At 39.8% G+C, this 24,333-nt stretch overlaps 1 protein-coding gene across 1 annotated transcript in view; it reads left to right on the top strand.

The window, feature by feature from the left end:
- hcn2b (hyperpolarization activated cyclic nucleotide-gated potassium channel 2b) overlaps positions 1 to 14,537 on the top strand; it is a 44,990-nt gene extending 30,453 nt beyond the window's left edge. Inside the window, exons 5-7 of the mRNA XM_010777161.1 lie at positions 8,839 to 8,911; positions 9,451 to 9,615; positions 13,570 to 14,537. Coding sequence (XP_010775463.1) covers positions 8,839 to 8,911; positions 9,451 to 9,615; positions 13,570 to 14,537 — 1,206 coding nt within the window. The remainder of the gene's footprint in view (positions 1 to 8,838; positions 8,912 to 9,450; positions 9,616 to 13,569) is intronic.
- Positions 14,538 to 24,333: the final 9,796 nt, after the last annotated feature.

Here is a 24,333-nt window from a genome sequence, read left to right on the forward strand (position 1 = left end):
TATAATGAACTCTTAAATCAGACTTTAGTTCCACCTGGAGTAAATTCACAAGCTACCCTGCAGTATACAAAGTCATTCAAACTAGCTGCTAGGGATGTTACGTTCGCGAACGATCCGATTCTTTTGAACGGCTCTTTGGTACGAACGAAGGGAACCGAGTCGTATTTGGTGAGAGCCGTTCTTTTTATCGTTGGTTCACTGCCTGCCATAAATCCACTCGCCTTTACAGGAACTTGCTTTCCTGAATGCAAATGTTCCATAGATGATGGCATACTGTAACGCATGCTGCTTGAGTAGTAGTTTGGCTGGCTGAGAGATGTAGCAAGTTGTACATTTTTCTGTGAGTAAAAGTAGATTTCTGGCAATACAGTCAATTATTATCCTGGTGATTATTTCGCAGATAAACCTATTAACCCCGCCCCCTTAAAAACATTTTTATTCCCATCACTATTACCCAGGTGGTCCTCTAATCCAGATCATGGCAAGAAGCCATAAAGAGGAGATTTAAAATACAGTGTGTGTCCTGTACAAGGATGTGATTAAGTTTATCACATTTGATATAAACAGAGAGGGTTTGCTCATTTGATCCCAACACACTTTGATAGGAACAGCATCTGTTCTACCAGTTTGATATTCAGCAGCAGCTCGTTTTCTTCAGCCTGTCTGACATGTATCTCTACAAGATGGTGGATCAAAGCTTTGGGGGTCTTCAGGCCAGCGAGGGGGGGGGCACGCTCCTGCTGCATAAGGCCATGGTGTCAGTGGTCCTCTGCTTCTTGTTAGCTTCCTCAGATCCTGCATGATGTTGAGGTGTCTTCTGCTCTCACTCATAAACACTCACAAACCTCAGAGTGATTGGAGGAGCTTTGTTGTTCAGTTGAAGTCTCTGGCCAATGTTTAGAATGAAGGGTGATCAGGTTTACGTCTCTCTTATTGAGTCATATGCTGTTTCACCCTCAATGTGTAGCTTTATCATTTTACTTAAGCTCGATCACGTTGAAGAGGTAATCATCTTTCTTTACTTTCTAGGTCATGATTACATTGAGCATCCTTGATGATGTGGAGTTTATAGTGGAACAGCAGTCCTGTAGGAGGGGTGGTGGTGTTTAAGAAGTTATGAAGCTACTGTATGTGTCAGATTAATGAGCGTTGCTACTGCAGCGAGGAATGGATACATTATCAATGGATCTGGGGTAAACCATAAATCATTGAAGAGCAACTCTATACGGTTGAAACACATAACATGTCACCGCTGTCTGTCTGACCTCAGTTTCACCTCAGTGATGTTTTTCAAAGACAAAGGTTTGGTCTACTCAAAAAACATTGTGTTTATGGCGATTACAGTTGCAATAAATTGCATTACAAAACTCAACAGAAACATGTCTTTTTCATAAACAGCTCCCCCTTAATCTGGAAAATCTGTATACTTTCCTGTGCTAATAACTAGTTTTTATTTCGACCTCTAAAAACTGTGTGGATTTTGGATTATCCAAACAGACCAGGAACAATTTAAGGTGCACTTTAAATATATTTTATAATGCTTTTAGAAACTTACCTTGTTACTGCAATCCTTGTCTCCCTTGACATGCTGTGTGGTTTTTAAACCTGACACACTCAGACAATGATAGTGCTTTTTAATTCAGTGGCCTCAGCGTACCCTGCCCAAAAAAACATCTTTCAAACCCACTTCTGAAGATCCACTCTCAAAGACTTTCGTTATGTAATTGCCTTCTGATCTTGACAAGTTTAACCGTGTTTTGTTTCCCTGTGCAACTTATAAAAGTCTAATTTCATGTTCCTCTTTTGATCCTGTTTTCCATTTTGATATCTCCATTGTGATTCCTTCTTCATTATCTTTTTTTTTTTCTTGTCTTCAAGCTTTCCTTTTCTGAATGTTTTAATATGTTTTCAACAGTTACATGAGAGTTATATCAAGGTTTTACATCAAGACAAGAAGTGATTAGTGTCTGGCAAACATATTGATTCAAAAGGACTTCTGGGCGGATATTCATAAAATATGTTTGCTTTACAACTCATGACAATAAGTCCTAAAAGAATACTTCTTGTTTTCTTCTTCTTTTTTTGTCCAGGCTAGACAAAAACATTAGTCCTACAAATGCCATGCAGTCTTCACCAAATGTGGTCCGTAACTTGGTTGGATGAACTTTAAAAAGTTTTAAAATGATACTGTAATTGGTTTCTAAATGGACTTGACATTAATGCTATAACTCTGATTGACCTCGACTGCAAATAGAGTTAAAGGGTAAATAAGCTGCTGAGCCTCAGTGCAGTCTCTGTTTTAAGTCAGTTATGTGTATCTGTACTCTGTCAGCGGTGTGACGTCTGCAGCCATCAGTCTCATTCTGCTCTTCTTCCATGATGCACAGCAGAGAAATAATGATCAGAGTGGCTTCACCCTGCTAGGCTACACTAGGAAAACTCATCCAACATAACATCCCTCTGCCGTCCCGCATGACTGTTTGTTCATCATTACCCAATGATGTGAACCATGCTGCTCTGCAATAAGCAGCGCCATCAGATGACAGACTGGAGACAGAGTTATGGGCTGAAACTAGCCTCTCCAACAAGATAGATTCTTTGTTTAAGATAATGTAAATCATAGCGATTTGTATTCACATAACACAAAGTAAACAGTTGGCGTCATGCTCGGCGTTGAGGCAGTGTCATAATATCTCCAGCACTAAGCGTCCTGTCCTGTATGAGAGGTGTGGATTATTTACTGAGTTAGACAAAGCATGCTGGTGTGTTTCTGCCTTATCAGAATGGATTATGGTGTTTGGTCAATGGCGTGTATAGCAGCTCTAGAAATAGAAACATAAATAGAGACACACAGAGCTGGAGATAAGAGGGGGATGTTAATGAGAACGACTACAGTGTTTAATTTATAGGACTGAAAGAGACCCGCCCCTTCAACCATTTAGTGTTTCAGTTGTTAATCCATTACTTATTGCAAATTATTTGACCTGCTTATCCATTCCCTTAAGGTAATTATATACATTTGTTTGTCCATTATCCATTAAACAAATAGTTATTTACTTTTGTGAGATGAAGCTAATTATTGTATCTGTTTATCCATTACTTTTAGGAAATCCTTTCACATTTTCTCTTTTAGCTCTTTGTTCAATTTGATTATCTATTGCTTATGGCTATCTTTTTCAGATGCATCTGATACTTTTTGCTCACTATTTAAGATATATATTTCATTCGTTTAATCATGACGTTTCACTATTTTACTTTTAATTCCTTATTTTAAGCGAATTCTTTTCTAATTATCACTGGCTTTAATTTACTTCCTTTTAGCTAATTAATTTGTTTATTTATTACTTTTAACTAATAATCTTCCCTTGATCCCTTTCTTTTAGCAAGAATTCTAAATGAATTGGTCCATTACTTATGGCTAATTGTTTAATTTGTAATCATCACTTTTTGCTCAATATAACAGGAACTATGTAATGCTGTATCCACTGCATTCAGATTATTTAATTATTTGATTATTACTTTAGCTATATGTTTTTTTATTTTTTTAAAACAAATCACATCATAATTTCTGTTTCTTTTTAAAATGACCAAGCCTCTCTAAACTCTATACATGGTTACAAATACCATGGTTTGGCATCTTCGTTCTTTAAATTATTATTTTTTTAAACATGACCTGGCTGGAGTTAAGGAGAGGTCACATTGACTGACATGAAGTTGTAGACGTGTTTCTCTACAAACAGTATTACTAAAGTGAGGTGGGGACAGCAGCTCAGTTTTCTCTTGTCCCTCCCCTCCTTCACGTTGAGGTGACTGCTGCTGCCTTCATCCGGTGTTTCTCCACACCAATCCTCCTACATCCCCTCCTCCCCTGCTCCCATTCACCCTTGACTATTGGGCAATACACCATCTGCCACCGGCACTGGACACGGACAGAGGGCATTAGCTATTATGTAACTGATCTCCTGCTCCTCCTCCCCATCACTTCCTCCCCTTCAGGAGCCATAGAGCGGCATGTTCGAGTTATAGTGAGAGGAGTGAGATGTGACCCCCGGGGCCTCGGGTGATGAACACTGGGCAGTGACACATACAGTAAAACAGTGACCTTACGAACTGATCACTTTATAACCTGGATGACCCCTAATGCCTGGCTTGGGCTACCTGGATCTTGGACACTTATCAAATATCTAATTACATTCATGGTTCACCACCTTGCTTTTTCTTGAGTTTTCAACCACATCTCATTGTCAGATATGGTTGGAAGCTCCAGAAATAGTTAGTGCACCTTGAGTTAAGATTCTATTCTTGGTGGCCACTCTCTCCATAGTCAATGAGGTAGTTTCAGAGTGAGAAGATCTTTGATCACACACACACACACACACACACACACACACACACACACACACACACACACACACACACACACACACACACACACAGACAGGACTTGTCACATCCTGAGCCCTGATGCTCAGTGACATGGCACATTAATGGGAAGGCCAATTCAATTTCTCCCTTCCCTCTGTGGCAGCTTACAGTGACAGCCATGCTTCAAGATAGTAGCCACCAACTCGGGGCTTTATGTCCCATAAAAGAACGTCTGTGCTGCCCCTTAACTTAGTCCACAGGCGGAGAGGAACAGATTGGATTTCAGAAATGTAATGCAATGGTAGTGTTACACAAGTAAAGCAAGAGGATCTAAGTATAGTCTTAACTTCATTCCCCAACCACAAAATCAGATTTTACAAAATGGACACTGTATTATAAAGACAGTTGGATGTTATGTGTGTCTAACATGTATTTATTTTTAAACGAAATAAGTGTAATATAGCGAATGTTTGAAGTTCCGAAATGTGCCAACTTTGAGGGTAAATATTCATAGTAGAAGTGAGTATATTGCTATCAATTTGAGAATTGGTTTATAGATTAGGTTATTTTTATTAGAGTTTGTTTGTGGGTTATTCAGTGTGACTCAGAGCATCATAATTAACGGTTCAGGAGATCAGACCCTTCATCTCTCTCTCCCATGTTCCCTTTTAGATCATGGCCATGTGCTAACACAGCATGCATTATGGATTCCCACAATATATATTTTCTTTTTATTCAATTTCCAGCCAAACATAATTTGTTGTATTTAATTCAGCTTCACTACAACTGTGTCATACTCCACATGTATTAGCTTAAAAGCTTAAAAGTAGTAAGAGTAGATTTTATTTATTTTTTGCAACATGAGGGCTTTTGACACCCACTCCCATTTAACTGACTTTGAGTGACATGGTCTCTAATCTAAAACTAATGCTGAGAAAATCTGAAAGTCAATAAGACTCCTTCAGCAACCACTTTTAAAATAGTGGGTTATATATAGAGAGAGAGAGTTGTCATTTCAGTTTAATAGAGACTGCCTCACACTGAATCCTGGGGCAGGAAACATTTATTGGAAGCATCCTAGTTTACCCCCAGGCTCGATTAAATAAACTGTATTCTCTGGACGGTGGCTGTATCTTTAATTGTTACTGACACACGGCAAATGGGAAGGAATTTGTGAAGTTTAGGGAAATTTAAGTCTTTTTTTTGTTCTACTTGGTGAGTTAGGGAGACACACATTTGGGAAATCCCCTCTCATGTCCTTACCTTTTTATTTAAAAATAAAGTTCTGTTTTTCTGTATAATCTCTCAACCTTCAAGATGTGTTCAAAATGTGTAAACATGGTTGAAGATGAAACCAAGTAAGGGTTCATTTTGCGCTGCCATGGCTTTTCGAGCTAAATAAACCATGGACAAAGGCAATTAATTAAGACTGAATGAGATGAGATTAAAATTGGTTTACGTAAGAAGGAAGAGGATGCCGTTAATTGTTTTGCAGATGTAATTTAATGATGTGGTTCATTAAAGTAAGTGATACACTAGGATTTTCATTTTGTCATGTAAGAGGCATTGTGTCTTCATTTTGTAATACATATATAAATCACAATGGAGAACAGTAAGATACTTGGCAATTATTAGGCAAAAGTGTTTAAAAGAGATAGGGAAATGGAAAGAGTGTGAGGAATGTGAACTTAAAACGGAAAGAGAGGGATTAAAGGAGATGGAATGGATTTATAGTTGTTTAATTAAAAAGAAATTATGTTTCCCTGAAAATAAGGATGTATATCACTCTCTTTCACCAATGCTGCAACTCTTACATAAAAGCAAGTTTTCTCTCCCACTGCTTTATATTATGCAGGATAATCCTACTGTATGGAAACAAAAGTAATGCTGCCCTACCATGACAGCCAGTGTGTCCTGTAGAAAGGATAATGTGATTTAACGTGACACCAAAGGCACCAGGGTCAAGCCTTCATTTTCTCCTCTAACCCATATGTCACCTTACGGTGTGACACAATGTAATTTCCTGTGCAGAGAGCCACCCTATAGTATGTGCGTGCCATCGACTGTTACAAGCAAGGTCACGGTCATACAGGGTGTGTCCACATTAATCCTGATTGGCTGTACTCAGAGGCAGGAATGATTTGCCTCTCTATAAAAGATTTATTTTATATCTGCTTATATTGGCCATCCAGGGACTTAACGAGATACAGATATGTGCCAAATTAAAGTAAAAAAAATGTGTAGTACAAGTCTTTAAATTGGTTTTAAAAGATGTTTGAATTTATTTCATATTGCCCACTCCTAGGTAAAGCATGTTGACAGTCATCTAAACTGAATCTGTATGGGAAAAGTTTATCTGACTGATTTAAACAGCAACGTTTTATTTTGTCATATTTTCTTCGTAGATGTTTTTCTTCAGTTGAGGTTAAAAAAGTATAAACTGACAGCTATAACTTCAAAGCAGGAAGGTAAAGGAATGATTACTGTGCTGATTAATAGTGCCAAACCACAGGTGGGCTGTAAACAACGACGGCTTTGCTTGACAGGGGGCAATCCATTTATTTTGTCTTTTATTTCCACTGACAATAATTGGTATTGCATGACTGTTTGATCACGCATATCAAACCTTAACATTTGAACTCTGTATAGAAGATTTGAGCTGTGTTTTGTATCTTTCGGTGCGGTGCTGAACATACATGGTTGTCCTTTGACCCCTTATTAGGCGCATTCACACCGCAGTACTTTTCCCACAAAGGTTCATGAGAATTTAGTTCATCAGAACTCTTTAGTTCTGATGAACTAAGTACAGATCGCGTTCACACCGGAATAAATCCCTGGGGGTGGATTAGGCAGATGAAGCCGCTGACGTCACTTCTTCTTCTTCTTCTTTGGGTTTACTGGCAGGCCGCAAACAGCTTCACGGCGTATACTGCCGCCCAAAATCCCCGGCCGGAAGTCCCCGGTTGTTGGGGACTGGCTTCAGTAGAAGCTGCTGGGACTCCCAGCAGCTTCTACTGAAGCCTTCCGAGTAAATCGCCAGAACGCCGACCCACACCCCTTCATGCTCCACCGCTCCCATGTTTTTATTTTGTGTTGCCATAAATTAGTCTCTCTGCGTTTCTGCGCTGGCTAATGCTAATGCTAATAATGCTAATAAAATGGTGGCTTCATAACACTTTCTTTTTGAGTTTTACGGGGCGTGGTTTGCAATCCGCCAGCAGCCAATCAGAAAATATAGCTCTCTCTTCTCACAAGAGAGCCGCATGAGAAGTCCCTGCTCTCTAGCAGGACGGAAAAGGAGGTAAAAAGGTTCTCATGAACTAATTTTAGTTCCGGCTCTTTTTCGTGTGAACGCGAACATTTCGGAACTATATCGGGATCTAAAGTGGGAGAAGTACTCCGGTGTGAACGCGGCTATTGAAACCTACCACTTATCCACATGACAGTTTATCCCCCGGAGGGATGACGCACACTGCTTAACACACACACATATACACTTGGGAAGCGAGACAGACCTTACGTAACACTTTAAAGTTACTCCAACAACAGAGCCACGTTGAGGCACAGTATTGATCGCTGTAAAAAAAAGATTTGTTGGTCCATAAAGTAATTGTCATCACTGATATTCTGTACAAACTGTGAAGTCCATGAGACAATGTAACATTTGTTATATTTTTTATAATAAACGGATTGATTGATGATGATTGATTGCAGAACAAGCATATCGCCAATTTGCTATGTCTCCTGGTGGGTCTGACCCACACAGAGCTCATACCATGAATAGCAAACTGCAGCGCAGCACACTCATAAATTCATGGCATTAGTACATGATCAGAAGTGATATAGTCATTGCATACAAACAGTAAAAAAAAGTCATCACATTTTAAAAGCCCCAATCAATCAAAGTCAAAACCTAAACCCAACAATTTTACCAAAAACCAATATAATTACATAGTAAATACCTAATTACTAATTACTAATTGAGCTCCACCCAAGTACCAGTGCCAAATTTAATTTTTGTAAGTCTCTCAGATTATTTTTTAGCAAATGTTTGAAAATGTATGTTTGAGTTGTCTTGAATGATATGGACCCGGTAACAGAATTCCAAGCTGACCCCATTGCTCCTGTAAGTACTGTTTTCTGTCCCTGAATATTTGATTCTGATTTGGGTAACAATGAAACCTTTTTTGCCTATTGGCAATGTCCTGGTTTGATAGTTATGTGTAGAGTAGCGTGCCTAAATGAACTTTTGTGACAATATACTGTGGTAAGTGTGTCAGCGCTGTAATATTCTTCTACAAAATTAAGCCAGAGAATAAAGGACCCCTCTGTCCTAACATACCTGCATCCCATTTCAGTGTCTCCAGCCTTAGTCACTCCGGGTTCCTGTAGGAGCAGCCTGCAGAAGCCAGCATGTGGCTGGCCTTATTCTGTGCTAACTTGTAAGTTTAATTTTAAATCGTTTTCTGAAAGGCACCTGACCCCAACAACCAAAACGTCAATGCAAGCTGTCGATACCGCACCAAAGCCATCCAAGANTCATTGCGTGCCTATTGATTTGAACACGATCCGTGTATCCATCATTTCCTGGTCTTCTCTAAAGGAGAGGGACCAATGAGAACTTTGTCATGTTGCCGTTGTTCAGCGTGGAAACATTCATTAGCTGACATTATTGTTCTATTGATATAAAGGGAGATCAGGTACTCTTTAAAACAGTTGGTAGTTATGGGTACTTTTTACTTAAGTACATTTCAAAGCCCATACTTCTTTACTTTTACTTGAGTAAAGAAGTTCATTCAGTACTTCTACTTTTACCCGAGTATTTTTAAATACGAGTATCTGTACTTCTACTTGAGTAAAGGATGTGTGTACTTTTGCCATCTCTGACAACCTCTGAGCACCTGTACCACTTCTGATCACACATTAGCTCAAAGCCTAGAGTTCTGGGATGTCAGTTTCAGACGGCTCAACATATGTCCTGATTTATATCATCTATGTTCTTTTCTCTGGCACTGAGACTCTGAAAACTGTCACTTTTTTTTTGATCTGATCATCTCCTGTCTGCTCTCTCTTTCACCTCTCCAGAGATCTGTCTGCTGACCCGAGGCAGACGGACGGCCAGCGTGCGAGCGGACACCTACTGCCGCCTGTACTCGCTCTCTGTGGACAACTTCAACGAGGTGCTGGAGGAGTATCCCATGATGAGGAGGGCCTTTGAGACGGTTGCCATTGACAGATTGGACAGGATAGGTAAGAAGGCCAACTTGATTTGTAACACCACAAATAAAGTTAACTTTATCTGATTTTTTTTAACTCATTGTTTCTTCACAATTTACTACTGTCCCCAAAATGACATATGGTTTAATTAATTTTTTTCGGGTCCATCCGGGCAGAAGATGCACACTTTGACATTATTTTTCTCAGATCTCGATCACAAAAAAAATCAATTTCATTTTTCCATTCAGACCAAATGTATAAAAGGTTTCTTGGGAGATTTAGTCACGGATAATGAGCATTACGCCTCACTGATAAAAGCCACAGGTAAGGTGTCTATATAGGCATATGAGTCATTCATAAGATGAAATGAGGCATAATGGAAATGTATTAATTCATTAACTTGAACACTGCACTTCCTGACAGCTGTGATCCGCTGTGTGAATGATCCTCAGAGAGGAGTCGATGGTGAAAATGTATTCATGGCTTTGAAGTTATTATGCGGTTTCGTGGGCATAAATCGGTCATGAAAATGGAAGACTTCCTGTGGATATCTGCCATTTTGCCAACTGTTATTTAACATACCGTGAGGGACACTTATGACTATCATGGCAGAAACCACTGAGCAAGATTATGGTTTGAACCTCTGTAATATTTCTAGATGAATGGACTGATTTGTTATAAGTGATCACTCAGCAGAGACTCTGTCTGAACACTGAATCACATACGCACTTAAAGGTGCACAAAGACTGATTTGTCTTCGAATCCGCGGTCAAGATTCACATTGAGAGATGCAAACTTCTCTACAATATCGGCTCAGTTAAATCTGCATTTTTTTAAATGAAATTTGGTTTGTTTCAGATATTATCGGAGTCTGCATGTCCCAGAGAATGTCGTGGCTGTTCAGAAGAGTAATGTTTTGTCACATAATGAACTGTCACATTTGAAACAAACCAAGTATATTAAAACATCTGTTAATGGGGCCCTATTTAGATTTGTTGGGATTTTCCATTTCCTGTAGTGTGTTTTATAGGTTTTGTTTATGTGAATGGTCTGCAAAGGCTCTGGGCTCTGGTTTCAGACAGAGGGTGAAAAGAGGTGCTGAGGCACAGGCAGTATGCGAAAAATAAATAAATGTTTGAACAATAAAGCACAGCAACATTACAGTAGAGGCACAAAATACAAATATGAACTTACAAATTAGCATAATAGGGACCCTTTAATAATCTACAAAGTTACGGTCCATTTAGTAATAAAAATCTACATTTAATACAATATACAGCACACATAGCATTGGTTTACTATAGCGCACCGATATGGCGGATGCAAAGACGCATGGTGGCGACAATTATCAGCCCCCAATTATTTTCTTTATCTTTATTCTTTTAAGTTGACGCAAACTTGTTATTTTTTCTTCACAATTCGAACAACTTTCCCCTCCCTTAACACCCCCCAATGTCAGTAATGCTGTTGATGTCAAACCCCCCGCCCCCCCTGTCACATGACCACACTTCACATATTTACAAAAGCCCTGGTCAGCCACCTGCCAGCTGTTGCCATAGCAGCCAGATTCCACACATGAGCAGCCTCCAGTCAGCCTGCTCACATATTTTAGGGGGGAGACTGACGTGTGTGCTCCAGGACATACAGTAACCACCGGCCAAGTATTCCCACTGGGCTCCTTGTGCACTTGATGAATATTAATCACTGATAATGTGTACTTTCGTTTGGCTTTGTCAATAGTGTAAGTTATAAAGCCTCTGTATCAAACACACAGAGGGCTGTCAGAAGATAAAAATATGACATTTAAATACAGACTTTCTAATACATTTCAGATGCTTTGTTCCTTTCATAGTAAGAAAAGATTGTTGATGCATCTCCATAAGGTCTTAAGTGTGGAATAAGTCACAGTTAAGATTTTTCATTGAGCATCTGTGACCAGGATGGCTTATTTAGGATCAGTTCAACCTGAAGGAGCATCATTATTCACTATTCTGATGGAACCAGGCTTGCTCCAATAGCAGCCATTTATACATTTTAACAAAAACTCTGACCTGGGATCCATTCCTACATAGAGAGCGGCTAATCCCTTGTGCATTGTCTTCATACACTTAATGTATCGCATTGTAAACAGTGTCACACAAGATCAGCAGAATAAGCAGTATTGCTGTGATTTAAAGCGGGATGGAGGTGTTACTTGATAATGAATAGGCAATGCAACTGATATGTGAGTTTACATGAGCTAAAGCCTAACACCTGCTCATTGGCTCTGACTTCTGAAAGGCCGATAGCTTAATGAAACTCTGCATTGGCGCCACATGTGTGTCTACCTAACAGCATGTCCTGTCTCCTTGTCAACACACCCTTGAAGTGCCAGCAGAGAGTTATTGTTCTTATATGTTGTCTTTGGCCTCTGATTGCCCTTCATGGTTTGGTAAAGTGTTGCTGCATCTCAACTATGTGAACCAAGAACAAGCCCCAATTATCTACGAGGAATATCCAGAATTAATCCTTGACGAAAAACTCTCTCAAAGTTAGACCGGGGCTTTTCCAGGCTGCAGCACAGCAAAAGAGGATTCTTCTGCCTCCTTCCTGTCGTTATAGTGGACCTCATCACAAAACCTCGATGGCCAACCGTGTGAGTTTTTTCGGCCACAGATGGAACTCATGCAAGGGAGTCATGGCAGTCTGGATCTGCCTACTCCCATCTTCCTCCTTCTGGCCCTGCGGATGGCTGTGCTCGAGAGAAACAAGTTCATCACCAACCTTTTTGACCTCTTTGTTAAATGTGTATCACTCAGGCTGTTGTAATGACTAACAGCCTTGCTTCAAAGCCAGCTCCCTAAACCACCTGCTGCATCAGAGAATCTTGGAACAGCCTCTCTTCAACTCCAAGTTACAGCAGATGGTGGATCATCTAGGTTCAGCTCAAAAGGCCGACAAGCAGCTGATATCTGGTCTTTGATCCCAAGCGTCTTCCCCCTGCAGTGCTTGTTAAGCGCTGCGATTGGCCTTTAGCGTCATAATCGCCATTGGCCGTCTGCTTGAGGTATTACAACTTTTAGCGCTCCTCTGATAGTTGCCTGGTTAAACTCAGAGGTTCTACCCCATTGGTGCCATAGAAAGCCCAATACAAATAGCATAAAACGTGTGTAGTCCAATCCAGTTCTCATGTATTTAGTCATATGCTGACTTCTTGCCAAATTCGCATAATCTCTAAAACCTAAAACTCAACGCATAACAGCACTTCTTTTTCTTTTTATATTTCAATTGTAAATTATTGTCTTTTATTGTGATTGTAGTAATGTGTTTTTATTACATGTACAGCACTTTGGCTCGACCAAAATTGCTTTTAAATGTGCTATATAAATAAAACTTGATTTGATTTAGAAGAAGAGCGCCTGCATAAGTGTATGAATGTTTATGCAGAAGTGTCGAGATCATACCAGTTATGCAAGTACAATGTGTCTAAAGCATGTTTTTATCTTCACCACAATTAGAGCCAGCACCAGTCATTTCTAACAACATGAGCACAATACAAGAAAACCTGTAATCACCTACAGGAAGTATATCCATAGAGGCACAAATGAAAAGATGTGTTGGCAACAGAAATGCTCTCTCACTCTCAGCTAAGTGAGTCTGCAGAAACCCAAGCAGGCACAAACATTAGCCCTGTGATGGGGATATAGTGAGTCAGTTTAAAGAGGATGCTCTTTATTTCTCTCTCTATCTTTGCTGTTTGTGTTTGTCAGTGATGGATTTCGTGTTCGGAGGAAACGGTGGATAGTTCTATATTTAGGCTCCTTTATCCACCGTCACCGGGAATAGAATTAAGGGTAAAGGTAAATGGTGATGATGTTTTTTCTGTGTCAAATAGACGCTGAGACTAAGAGAAGGTAGAATAATGCTATGTGACCTTGTACAACTAAAGCTGTTTTTCTCTTAACAAACAATAAAATAAACCTACATGCTGTGTCCTTGTCATTGCAGGCAAGAAGAATTCAATCCTGATGCACAAAGTACAGCATGACCTGAACTCAGGGGTCTTCAACAACCGCGAGAACGAGATGATCCAGGAGATAGTTAAATATGACCGGGAGATGGTTCAGCAGGTTGATGTTCCACGGCCGCGGGCCATGTCCATGACGCCTCCTCTCCACGGCAGTATCTTTGATTCTCCGAGCTCCTCCTCGCGTCCTCAGAATTCAGCGATCGCCACTCTGCAGCAGGCCGTAGCCATGAACTTTTGTGCCCCTGTGCAAGGTAACTCGATGGGAGGGGGGACCCTGCAGTCGCCCAGGATGGTGAGGAGATTCCAGGTGCTGGAGAGTGTGCCCAGCCCAGTTTCAGCCTCTCCCCTGCAGTCTCAGTTCCTCCCTGCAGGTGCCTTCGCCTCCGCCCTGGCCAGCCCCTCGGTCCAGAGCCCGCTGGCACTCGGAAGACGATCTTTCCAGTTCGGCTCCAGCATGGCCGGCCCCCCCTCAGGCTCCCAGCTCTCTCTGACCCAGCAGCACATGGCCAGCCCCGCACACCGGCCCAGCTCACACGAGAGTACTCATTCCCTGCAAATGGGCGTTTTAAACCAAGACGCCAGGGCACTGTCAGCCTCTCAGCCCTCACTGCCTCACGAGGGGGCGCAACAAGGTGCCCCAAGCCCCCCCCAGTCCACAAGAGTCTCCTCCACTTCTATTGGCCCACCTCAGATAACATCGGGTCACACAGGGCTACGTAGCGCTATACCACATAGGGTGGTGCTGCCCCACCAGATGTCTGTGGGGGCTTTCCCTGCAGTATCCCTGCCTGGGTCTACGCAGGGTTTTGGGGCCGGTGCAGGGCTGGCAGTAGGGGGTGCGGTAACAGGTCTGGGGGACTCGGGGCTACCCAAGAAGGACCCTATCGGGAGCCTTCCTGAGACAGACCACATCAATGTCAGATCCAGGCTTTCCTCAAACTTGTGATCCTAATTAAACTCTTCTAGTGGAGTGACTCTAATGAGGGGCTGGACTGCAGGAGCACGGGGGGGGGAGGGGGGTTTCTGCTCTCTCTCCCACAATCTGCTCAAGTTTGACTATCCGAATGTATGAATGATAAGTGAGTGGAAGCAGGGAGAATCCATTTGGAGACTGTTCTAACATAAAGTCTGTATGAGGACTTTTGAATCTGCAGCATTGAGTTGTTTCTACTCACAGACTTTATAGTTGCACAGTAGTAGTAACGTAGCATCTTCCTATCTCCAACGTGTTTATTTACTGTATTTTACAACATAGGCAACAACATACTGAATCCTCTTTATTACCCTTTTATCCACGTCATGTAATGCAAACTTGTGGTCGGGTGGATGGGACTAAAAGAAAATCAGGGACCTGCTTCAGATACCAGAAGTTGGATGCTACTGTATCTACTATATTATGTGGGCTGGCTGTAAAAGACGATCATCTCACAAAGGTACAATTATTGTAGTTTTTGTAAAGAAACCTAAAAAGTTTGAACATTTAAAGGGTGTTTTTCTTATATTTCTTGAGACTATAGACCACATTTGTAAGCAAAACTTGGACAATATTCCAATATGACCTTAAGTATTTCGAGCCATATTATTCCCAGACTATTGACATGAATACCATTATTTACAAATCAAACCCTGATTTTTTGTATCTAGTTGGCCTCTTTTGTAAGTCTCCCCTGCCTCTGATAGTCCCCACAAATAATGATGTGAGACCCTAGGACAGACAATTAATAACCTTAATTCAGCTGTGGAACAAAATGTCTATTTCCAGCCAAGCCATCGATCTCTACAGGACATTTCAGATTGTTTGTTTAATTTAAATCAATATATTTTATATCAACAATGAATAAAAGGACTAAGGTTAATGTTAAGGGAGTTCCTTACAGTGATGAACCAAAAGAGAGGGATCTGTATCTCCATTGATTTAAAGCAAAGATCTTTGGGTTTAGAGCCCATAGATTTCCTGCCATGCAGTCTTATCACGCATCAAACCTGTTTTCAGTAGCACAAGGCAAACGTTTTCAGCAAACTAAAACACATTTGTTCACCTGCAAATTGAACAAGCAAGAGAATCAGATGTTTCCCTAAGGAGTTGGTATCGACTAAACCAGAATAATATAGATATAAAAACATAGGTGGCCAGAAAGAAGACACCAGTGGTATTCAAATGTTGCTTGTGTATGCTGAAAGTTATAAAATGTCAGCTTGTTTTGCCATTGCTTTTCCCTTTTAGTGGCCTAAAATACATTGGTGCAGCTATAAGATTCGTAAATCCAATAAAAATATCCCTGACTCAAAGATACTTTTTCTTGACAGCAGATTATTTAAAGTATTAGTTGAAAGACTGTAGTCATGTGAGTAGTAACAGACCAAGTATTCAAAATGTATCTTAGAAATTATTATTCACTGCCAGTTAATTACACAGAATTTTGTACGACTCAAAATGTAAATCCATTCAAACTCGCATAATGACAATTTTTTTTTTAACCCTGAATCTCATATTTCTTGCAGCAGCAGTTTGGGCAAATTGTTTGTAGGCCAAAGTGAATTCCATACAGATAATGAAACTTGTGCAGAACTCAGCCTTACTGTAAACGCTACAGCTTCGATCGACAGCCAAGGACAGTGCGGATCATTTGCAGGATGTATATTGCAGCGTGCCTCTGTCATTGACGCCTCAATAAGAGTCCATCAGACGCCGCTGAGTTGTGTCCAAAAGCATTAAAAAGGGAACATTTTGTCCTGAACTTGACATTATACTCCCCACATCTCATTAATGCCTGGACCATTACTGGGTAATGACACTGGAAATTGGAATCCCTCCGGTCTGTTCGGGACCGTTATTATTCTCCTTTCATTGGATTTCATATTTCAGTGTCAATGATTTGCATTTTTCGTTTTGCTTGGTTTCAGTCCCTGTGTTGTTATCCACCTTGAGAGTTCCAAATGGGACAAGGTTGAAGGTTTGTAAGTATTTTTATACAGTGTTTTTGAGATCTGTTGTGTTTTTGTTCTATGCCCATGCGCTTTGGAACCTATTTGAATGCCTTGAACAATTATTTATATCGAGGCTTGTTATGGTAATGTTTTACTGAACTTGTCATTGTGTTCTGGAGAGAAAGTCTCAGGACAAGAAATGAATTTAGTTACAAAACAACTTTATGGACATTTTCACTTCATTAGAAAGCACACAGTAGAGGAAGATGAAAGGATACGGAAAGGATGAATTGCAAAAAAACAAAGGGCCGGTAGCTAAACCTACATCATAAGTAACTCCAATGTTCTCAAACAACCCAACACTTTTAATAAAAGCTGAAGAACAAACAAAGCGAAACCAAAGTTTCTTTTTATGTATGCAAATGTCTAAAACTGTTGAATCATTCTGACTGAATAAACTAACTAAAAGTACTAATCAGATTATACAATTATCAAGTTTGGTAATATTGACAGCAATAAGTGTTTGATGAAGATTACGTGGTCAGATTAAGTTCTGTTTCATTGTTGAGATGTTGATGGAGGTTCAATATTTTCCCAAACTTCACAAGATTATGTCTAAAGCCTGATTTTGTAGCAGATATTTAGATTTAAATCTGTACTCTGATTGGTTATTTCTATTTGTCATCATGTAAAGCCGACTATTTATTCAGTTAGCCTAGTTTACTGTTACTGTAGACTTGCTGAAAAAGTTGTTTTAATCTTGGACAACAAATGCTTACGATCATCTGTTTGGACTCATATTACTTGAAGATGTAATTAAAGCAAAACAAAACCGTTTGCATCACAGAAGATGTATCACTTGTTTTTCTACAGTCGCTCACAGTTTGTATAATACTGTGCCAGATGCTGTGGGTTCTGCATGGTTTCTTCTACTGTGTATGTTTTATTTGTTTGTTTATTTTTCTAATCTCCCTCCACAGTTCATTTGCAAATGTTAAATTTGTTGACAAATGCTACTACTGTTCGATGATTTTGCCTTCTATACTCTTAACCTCTGACATCTAATTAGCATGTTGCCCAGAACCCTTTAAGTGCTCTTTTCCCTCTTTTTGCAACTTTACAAACACATTTATTAAACATATTTATTATTTATACGTTAATGTAAGCAGCTGTTCACACACATGCGTCAGCTACATCAACAGAAACATTTGTGTTTGCCACGTTGTGTGCTTTCAAACATTTTCTCCCATCCACCCCGACTCTTTCTTTAGAGATCTCTCTTTTGTGTCTCCAATGTACGGAAGAGGATTAGGGCCACATGGGACATTTTTTTAAAGATCTGACCTGAGTGAACACTTTTTTTTGTTCTGAGGAATAAGCCAGAATTCTGAGAAAAAGATAATTATATATTTTTTCTGAAAATCTCAGAATTCTGACTCTTGTCTCAGAATTATATTAAAATTAAAATAAATGTCACTTGTGGTCCTTATCTTCTTCCGTCCCAATCAGCGTCTCCAGAGTTAAAACACCTTCCCATTCGAATGACTCTTTGGGTTAATCAATGGCGGTAAAATATGGAGGTCAGGGCGTTTGCATACAAGGGCTGTTCTTCGGATTGAGGGATTATGTTATCCTTACATCTAAAATCATATGATTTCTCTCTTATTGGCCACTAGAGAGTATATAACACAATCTTATACTACGTGTTCCTCAGAGATGGGGTCGTTACTAAAAAAATGTAATATATTACATATTACTTTTTTAAAAAGTAATATATTACACTACTTCGTTACTCTCTAGATAAAGTAACTCGTTACTTTACTCGTTACTTTACTCGCAGGGCCGGCCCGCCCCTCCATACAGGCAGATCACGCAGACTGCGGCGCACCTAAGCGCGCCACAGTTTTGCCTCTGTGAGACTCCACTTGCACCCCCAATTACTATTGCATTAAGCAAGANAGGGCTGTTCTTCGGATTGAGGGATTATGTTATCCTTACATCTAAAATCATATGATTTCTCTCTTATTGGCCACTAGAGAGTATATAACACAATCTTATACTACGTGTTCCTCAGAGATGGGGTCGTTACTACTACTTTTTTTTAAAGTAATATATTACACTACTTCGTTACTCTCTACATAAAGTAGCTCGTTACTTTACTCGTTACTTTACTCGCCGAGCACGTACGAACTGCGCATGCGTGAGTGGCAATAACTCTCCTTACCAGCAGGCGGCGGTAGTGTGTATTCGTCATTCAAAACAGGCAACAGACAAAGAAGAAGAACAGACTACGTGATATAAACAAACAACAAATAGCGTGTGCGTTAGCTTCACCTTAGCATGTGTTCTTTGCGGGTGTTTGTTGAGGTTTGACGTGGTGTTTACAGCAGTGGATAACAGCTTCTGGCCTGGACACAGTTTGCACCTCACCGTCACATTCCTGTATATTCTTCGGACGAACTCAAAATAATGGGCATACCTCCACCCCTCGAAAGTTATCGCTGACTCAGCCATGTTTATGCAGCACTGCACGTGGAGATGTGGAAGCGCAGATTACGTTACGTACATATAAACCTGCGGCGGAAATCCCTCTCGTCTGTCTGTGTGATTATGACTGATTTTTAGTAAGTAACGAAGTAACGCGTGTCGGGGCAATGTTAGTAACTGTAGTGTGATTACTGAATTATAAAAGTAGCGCGTTACACTACTCCGTTACCGACAAAAGTAATATTATTATTATGAGTTACACCCAACTCTGGTGTTCCTGTACTTAACAGTTACATTTAAAACAGTGATCACTCTGCATTCATTTGTTATTAACTTGCATTCTGACCTTTTCACGTTCTTTCTTTCTTTTTCGTTCTTTATGTATTTTTATTCTTAAATTCTTAAATTCTTTCTTTCTTTTTCTCAGACTGGGTACAAAAGCCAACTCCAATTCATACCTAAACACTACATACAAATCTAGTGTGTGGTCTAATGTTAACTGATATCTAAACCATTAATAAATAAATATATTCCCCTGTATCTCAGGCAGTCGCTGTCAGTGAAATCAGACACTAACAGTGCAGCACAAGTGTTTCTGTGTAAGGGGCCTGATTTTCTTTTAGTGGCTTTTTCTAGTTGTCACATCCCATAACATTAACAACGTGCATACCTACAGTAGTGCCTAGCATACACTTTAGTCCTTGTGTGGGTGGCTGTAAAAATATATTTTTAAAGTAAGCTCCTCCTAGTACAATCATTCCTGTCAGTTATATCTCACTGCAACACGTGAAGAAGATAAAATAAATTGTGTTTCAGTACGGAATGATTCCTCTGCTGTGTTTTTAGTGAACACAAATAAGTTATAATAAGTTTGAAAATTCTTATTAGAAGCAGATCATTACTGCAGTAAAGGCATGTGATGGTGAATGCCTCTGCTTTCTGTTAGACATTATATTACAATGTGTGTCAAAGTTACAATGGCATATGAATCTCTGTTATAATTGTTTACATACTGATTTATTTAATATAATCTGATTATTTGTCTGCTTATCAAGAAAAATGACACTTCAAACTCAGTAAAAGATGAACATATTTCTCATGCTGAATTTTGGGATTTTTGTTTTGAGTATTTGAATGCTGTCGTTATTAAATTTGACATTTTCAAAGCCTCTTATGTGCCCGTTGTAATTTTTTTACATACTGTAACATAATGACATCAATATGTAACACTTGCGTTTCTATTGGCTAACAGTTTAAAACATTGTATGTGATAGGCTAAGGGGCGGGACATCTCTAAGCGGTTGACAACAGAGCCGGCCAGCTAACCAATCAGAGCAGACTGGGCTCTGGTTTCAGACAGAGGGTGAAAAGCAGGCAGTATGAGAAAAATAAAGAGCTTTTTGAACATTAAAGCATGGAGACATGTCCCAGCAGAGGCACAAACTACGAATATGAACCTGAACATTTGCATAGTAGGGCCCCTTTAAGGCTAACTTATATTGATGTTTGTGAATCTTCGAAAAGCTATCAAGAGAAAGCTTTTGAAAACCATTTTTACTCTGTCGTACAGAAAGTGGCGACAACGCTTTTTATAAAATGCTAAAACATCTCAGACATCAAACGTTTCTTGAGTCCATTATTCTTTCATACTTAGATCTTCTTGATAAGTCAAGAGTGGCATTTTGTCTATACTGCTGGTGTGTCAGCCAGTTTTCCCTGCACAGTTGGGACAGATGGTCTCCGAAGGGGAAACTGAAGATTCAAACACTTGAGTGATTTTTCCAATCAAAGCTTAGTGCACAGAATCTTCTGTAGATGTAGTGCTTTATCCTTTACAGTTTATTTTTGCTACTTTAAAAGTCCAAACTTTCACTTAATCTTATACAAATAAATATTCTAAAGAAGCCCTTTAACATCAAAATAAAAAAAGCAAATTCATAGGATCCTAAGTAGGGACTCTGACACGTTTCATCTACGCAGGTCTAGTTCACTGAAGCCTCTCTGAGTCAGGCACCAGATGTGTGAGTACCGTGTGTTTGATGGTTGTTAATCAAGCCATCACTGCCTGTCAGTCAGGATATAGGTCAGACAAAGGAAACTCAAACTGACACACACACACACACACACACACACACACACACACACACACACACACACACACACACACATTACCACCTGTCTCTCTCTCTCTCAAACAGCAGCGCTCCCTCTCCCCAGTGCTCACCCCACTTCCTCTCCCCCGCTGACAGAGAGCTCTTGCCCTACATGCCCCCACCCCCCCCAGGACTGTCGGCTCCTCTGAAAGAGCCGCTGAGTGCCGACCCTGCCTGACTCCGAGGGCCAGGAGATGGCAGGGATAGCCCAGGAGCCTGGCAGGTAATCAAAGCGCTCTGAGAGAGAGTGCTGCAGCTATCTGAGAGCGGTTCCAGCTCTGGCAGAAAGCAACCAACACTTCTACTGTGTCCCCTCTCTCATGATCCTGTGGTGGTAATAAAGAGTTTGCTAAAAGCCCCACACTCATATCTCCTCGATGAGATTCACTAACGCAGGTGAGGTGTCATTCTGGGAAATAGCTGCATATGTTGTCGACATTTCATTCAAATGTAATTTAAATGTAAAGCAGACACTATTCCATACTAATATGTCTGCCATGCCAAATAATCATCACTTTCTATTTCTTGTAATGGTGGGTTACAGCGTATCCCAGCATGCTTCAGGTGTGAGACAGGGAAACACCCACAGTCCTCTTTTATCAAAAGGCTAACACAGATAGAGAGGCACTGACATTTCAAGCCTCAAGAAAACAACATTCAAAACATGAGATGCAAATAAATAACACCAACAGATTGAGATGTATGGTATAAAAGAAAAGGACTTGAGGCTCTCCGATCTGATGTCATGTTTACTGGAGCTTTGCATTACAAACAAAGGGATACAGTTTCTTTTTTTTAAATTAGTTTGGACATTTTTTGCTTGACAGTGCTTATTCTATACTCAGTACCCCAATTTTCCTGACCTTGAAAGAAGTAGCATGATGAAACAATCTTAAATCACAGTCCACTTGTTTTTCCAGAGCTTTCAGCTGCATCCACCAGTCTTCATCAGCAGATCTATCTGCTGATGAAGACGGTTCAAAGGGAATTAGGGGACTTCAAATGTATTCAAATGGCCACACATTTGTTAAAAATCACCTTCTTTTTTGCTAAGCCTACAGTAACAAGTTTAAAGAAAGGAGCATAACATAATATAATAAAATGCAGTACTCTTATTAAGTATTAAATAGAACATTTTACAACAAAACACCTCATATTATAATTATAGCATGACACAGAGTAGAGGTCAGACAGAGCTTCATTGAATGTTTTAACACACTGAGTGTGTATACCGTAAGATGTATGTCCAGAGACTTTTTAAAGCCTCTCAATGGATAATTACAAATATTCAGTATTTAAGACAATTCATATTCAAATCAATCACTTGAAAAAGACAAAGAGAGTCAAGAGACATCAGCGTTTACAGAGTCTGATCCATCAGCATAAAACTGTAAGGGCTCAAAGAGGGAAAAACATTTTTAACCCTTTGATACACAAACTATGCATACCCCTTCTAAGGGACAACATGGGTAAAAAATGACCCGTATTGACTTATGTTATTTCATGCATGGGTGAGTGTTTCTTAGCTATATTTTTGGAAATCCATTTATTTAATTATTTGATATTCCAAGTATTCATTAAACATCTTGTTTTTGATCACCACACATCATTATTTTCAATCAACCTTTCAAACTGTTTTTGTAGTAATACATCTTTGCACACATGGGTCAAAAATGACCCATGTGTGCCAGTGTGATAACAATGATAAAAAAAACATACTATAATAATAATTTTGTTAAAAATAATTATTTTATCAGTGATTTGGACCAAACAATACATTAGACTGGGTGGTGTGTGTGTTTAGTATTTTTAGCCCACATTTTTTTTTTTTTTTTTTTATTGCACAGGCTACAGACACAAAACATGGACATTACAATAACAAAAAGAGACATTCTTATCTCAGACAACAACAACAAAAAAAACAGGAAAAAAAATAAATAAAAATAAAATACAGTCAGTTGGTCACTTCAGCATTTCATAAACAAAACAAAAAATAGGTTGACATTCCAATATCATCAAAAGCATTTATTATTCCTTTTTATCCCACTCTTCGCTAGAGCTGATTGTTTCCCATTTCATGGTGTGTTGAGCCATCCTTTGATTCTTTGTGGCAATCATCCTTTCCAACATAAATTGTGTTTTTAATCTACTTTTTACACACCTTAAATTCAGATTTCCCCTTGATTGAGCTTTAAAAATAAGTATTTTTGCCAGAAGAATAATTGTATTCATCAACTGTGTATTGTCCTCATCCAAAAGCCCAAACAAAAGACCAAAGGGAGTAAATGCAAAATCAATATAAAGTGTCTTAAGCCAGTTTTGAATCTCAGTCCACAGTCTTGCAACGTATGGACAATAAAAAAATAAATGCATCTGGTCTTCCTCTTCCTCCTCACAGAATCTACAAAGTGGTGACGGTTCGATATTAAAAGTGTTGAGTTGTTTTTTTGTAGCGATAATCTTGTAAAAGATCTTCAGTTAGAAGATTCTAGCCCACATCTTTACATTGCTCCTGTAATGTGCTTTTGGAGGTGGGGCGTGCCCTCCCCTCCTGCCTCTTCATTCACTATATTGACAAAAGTATTGGGCCACCGACACATTACACCTACAGGAGCTTTTATGACATCCCATTCCAAATTCTTAGGCATTAATATGAAGTTGGTCCCCCCTTAGCAGCTACAACAGCTTCCACTCTTCTGGGAAGGCTTTCTACAAGATTGTGGAGCGTGTTTGTCCATCATTCATCCAGAAGAGCATTTGTGAGGTCAGACACTGATGTTGGACGAGAGGCAGGCTCTCCGTTCCAGTTCATCCCAAAGGTGTTCAGTGGGGTTGAGGTCAGGGCTCTGTGCGGTCCAGTCAACTTCTTCCGCACCAAACTCATCCAACCATACCTTTATGGACCCTGCTTGGTGGGGCACAGTCATGCTGGAACAGAAAAGGGCCTTCCCCAAACTGTTTCCACAAAGCTGGAAGCATAGAATTGTCCAAAATGCCATGAAGCTCCCGGCGCACAGTTTTGGAGCTGATATTAATGCCTAAGCTGGAACTCTGTAGTTATTGAGTCAGCAAAGCTTTGCCCCCCCCCCCCCTGCTCAGTAACGTTATGTGGCTGAGTTGCTGTGGTTCCTAAACGTTTCCACTTTGCAATAATACCACTTACAGTTTACCGTG

The sequence above is a fragment of the Notothenia coriiceps genome, unplaced genomic scaffold (genome assembly GCF_000735185.1).
Source record: "Notothenia coriiceps isolate Sejong01 unplaced genomic scaffold, NC01 NC01_scaffold00017853, whole genome shotgun sequence".
In the NCBI taxonomy this organism is placed as follows: Eukaryota; Metazoa; Chordata; class Actinopteri; order Perciformes; family Nototheniidae; genus Notothenia; species Notothenia coriiceps.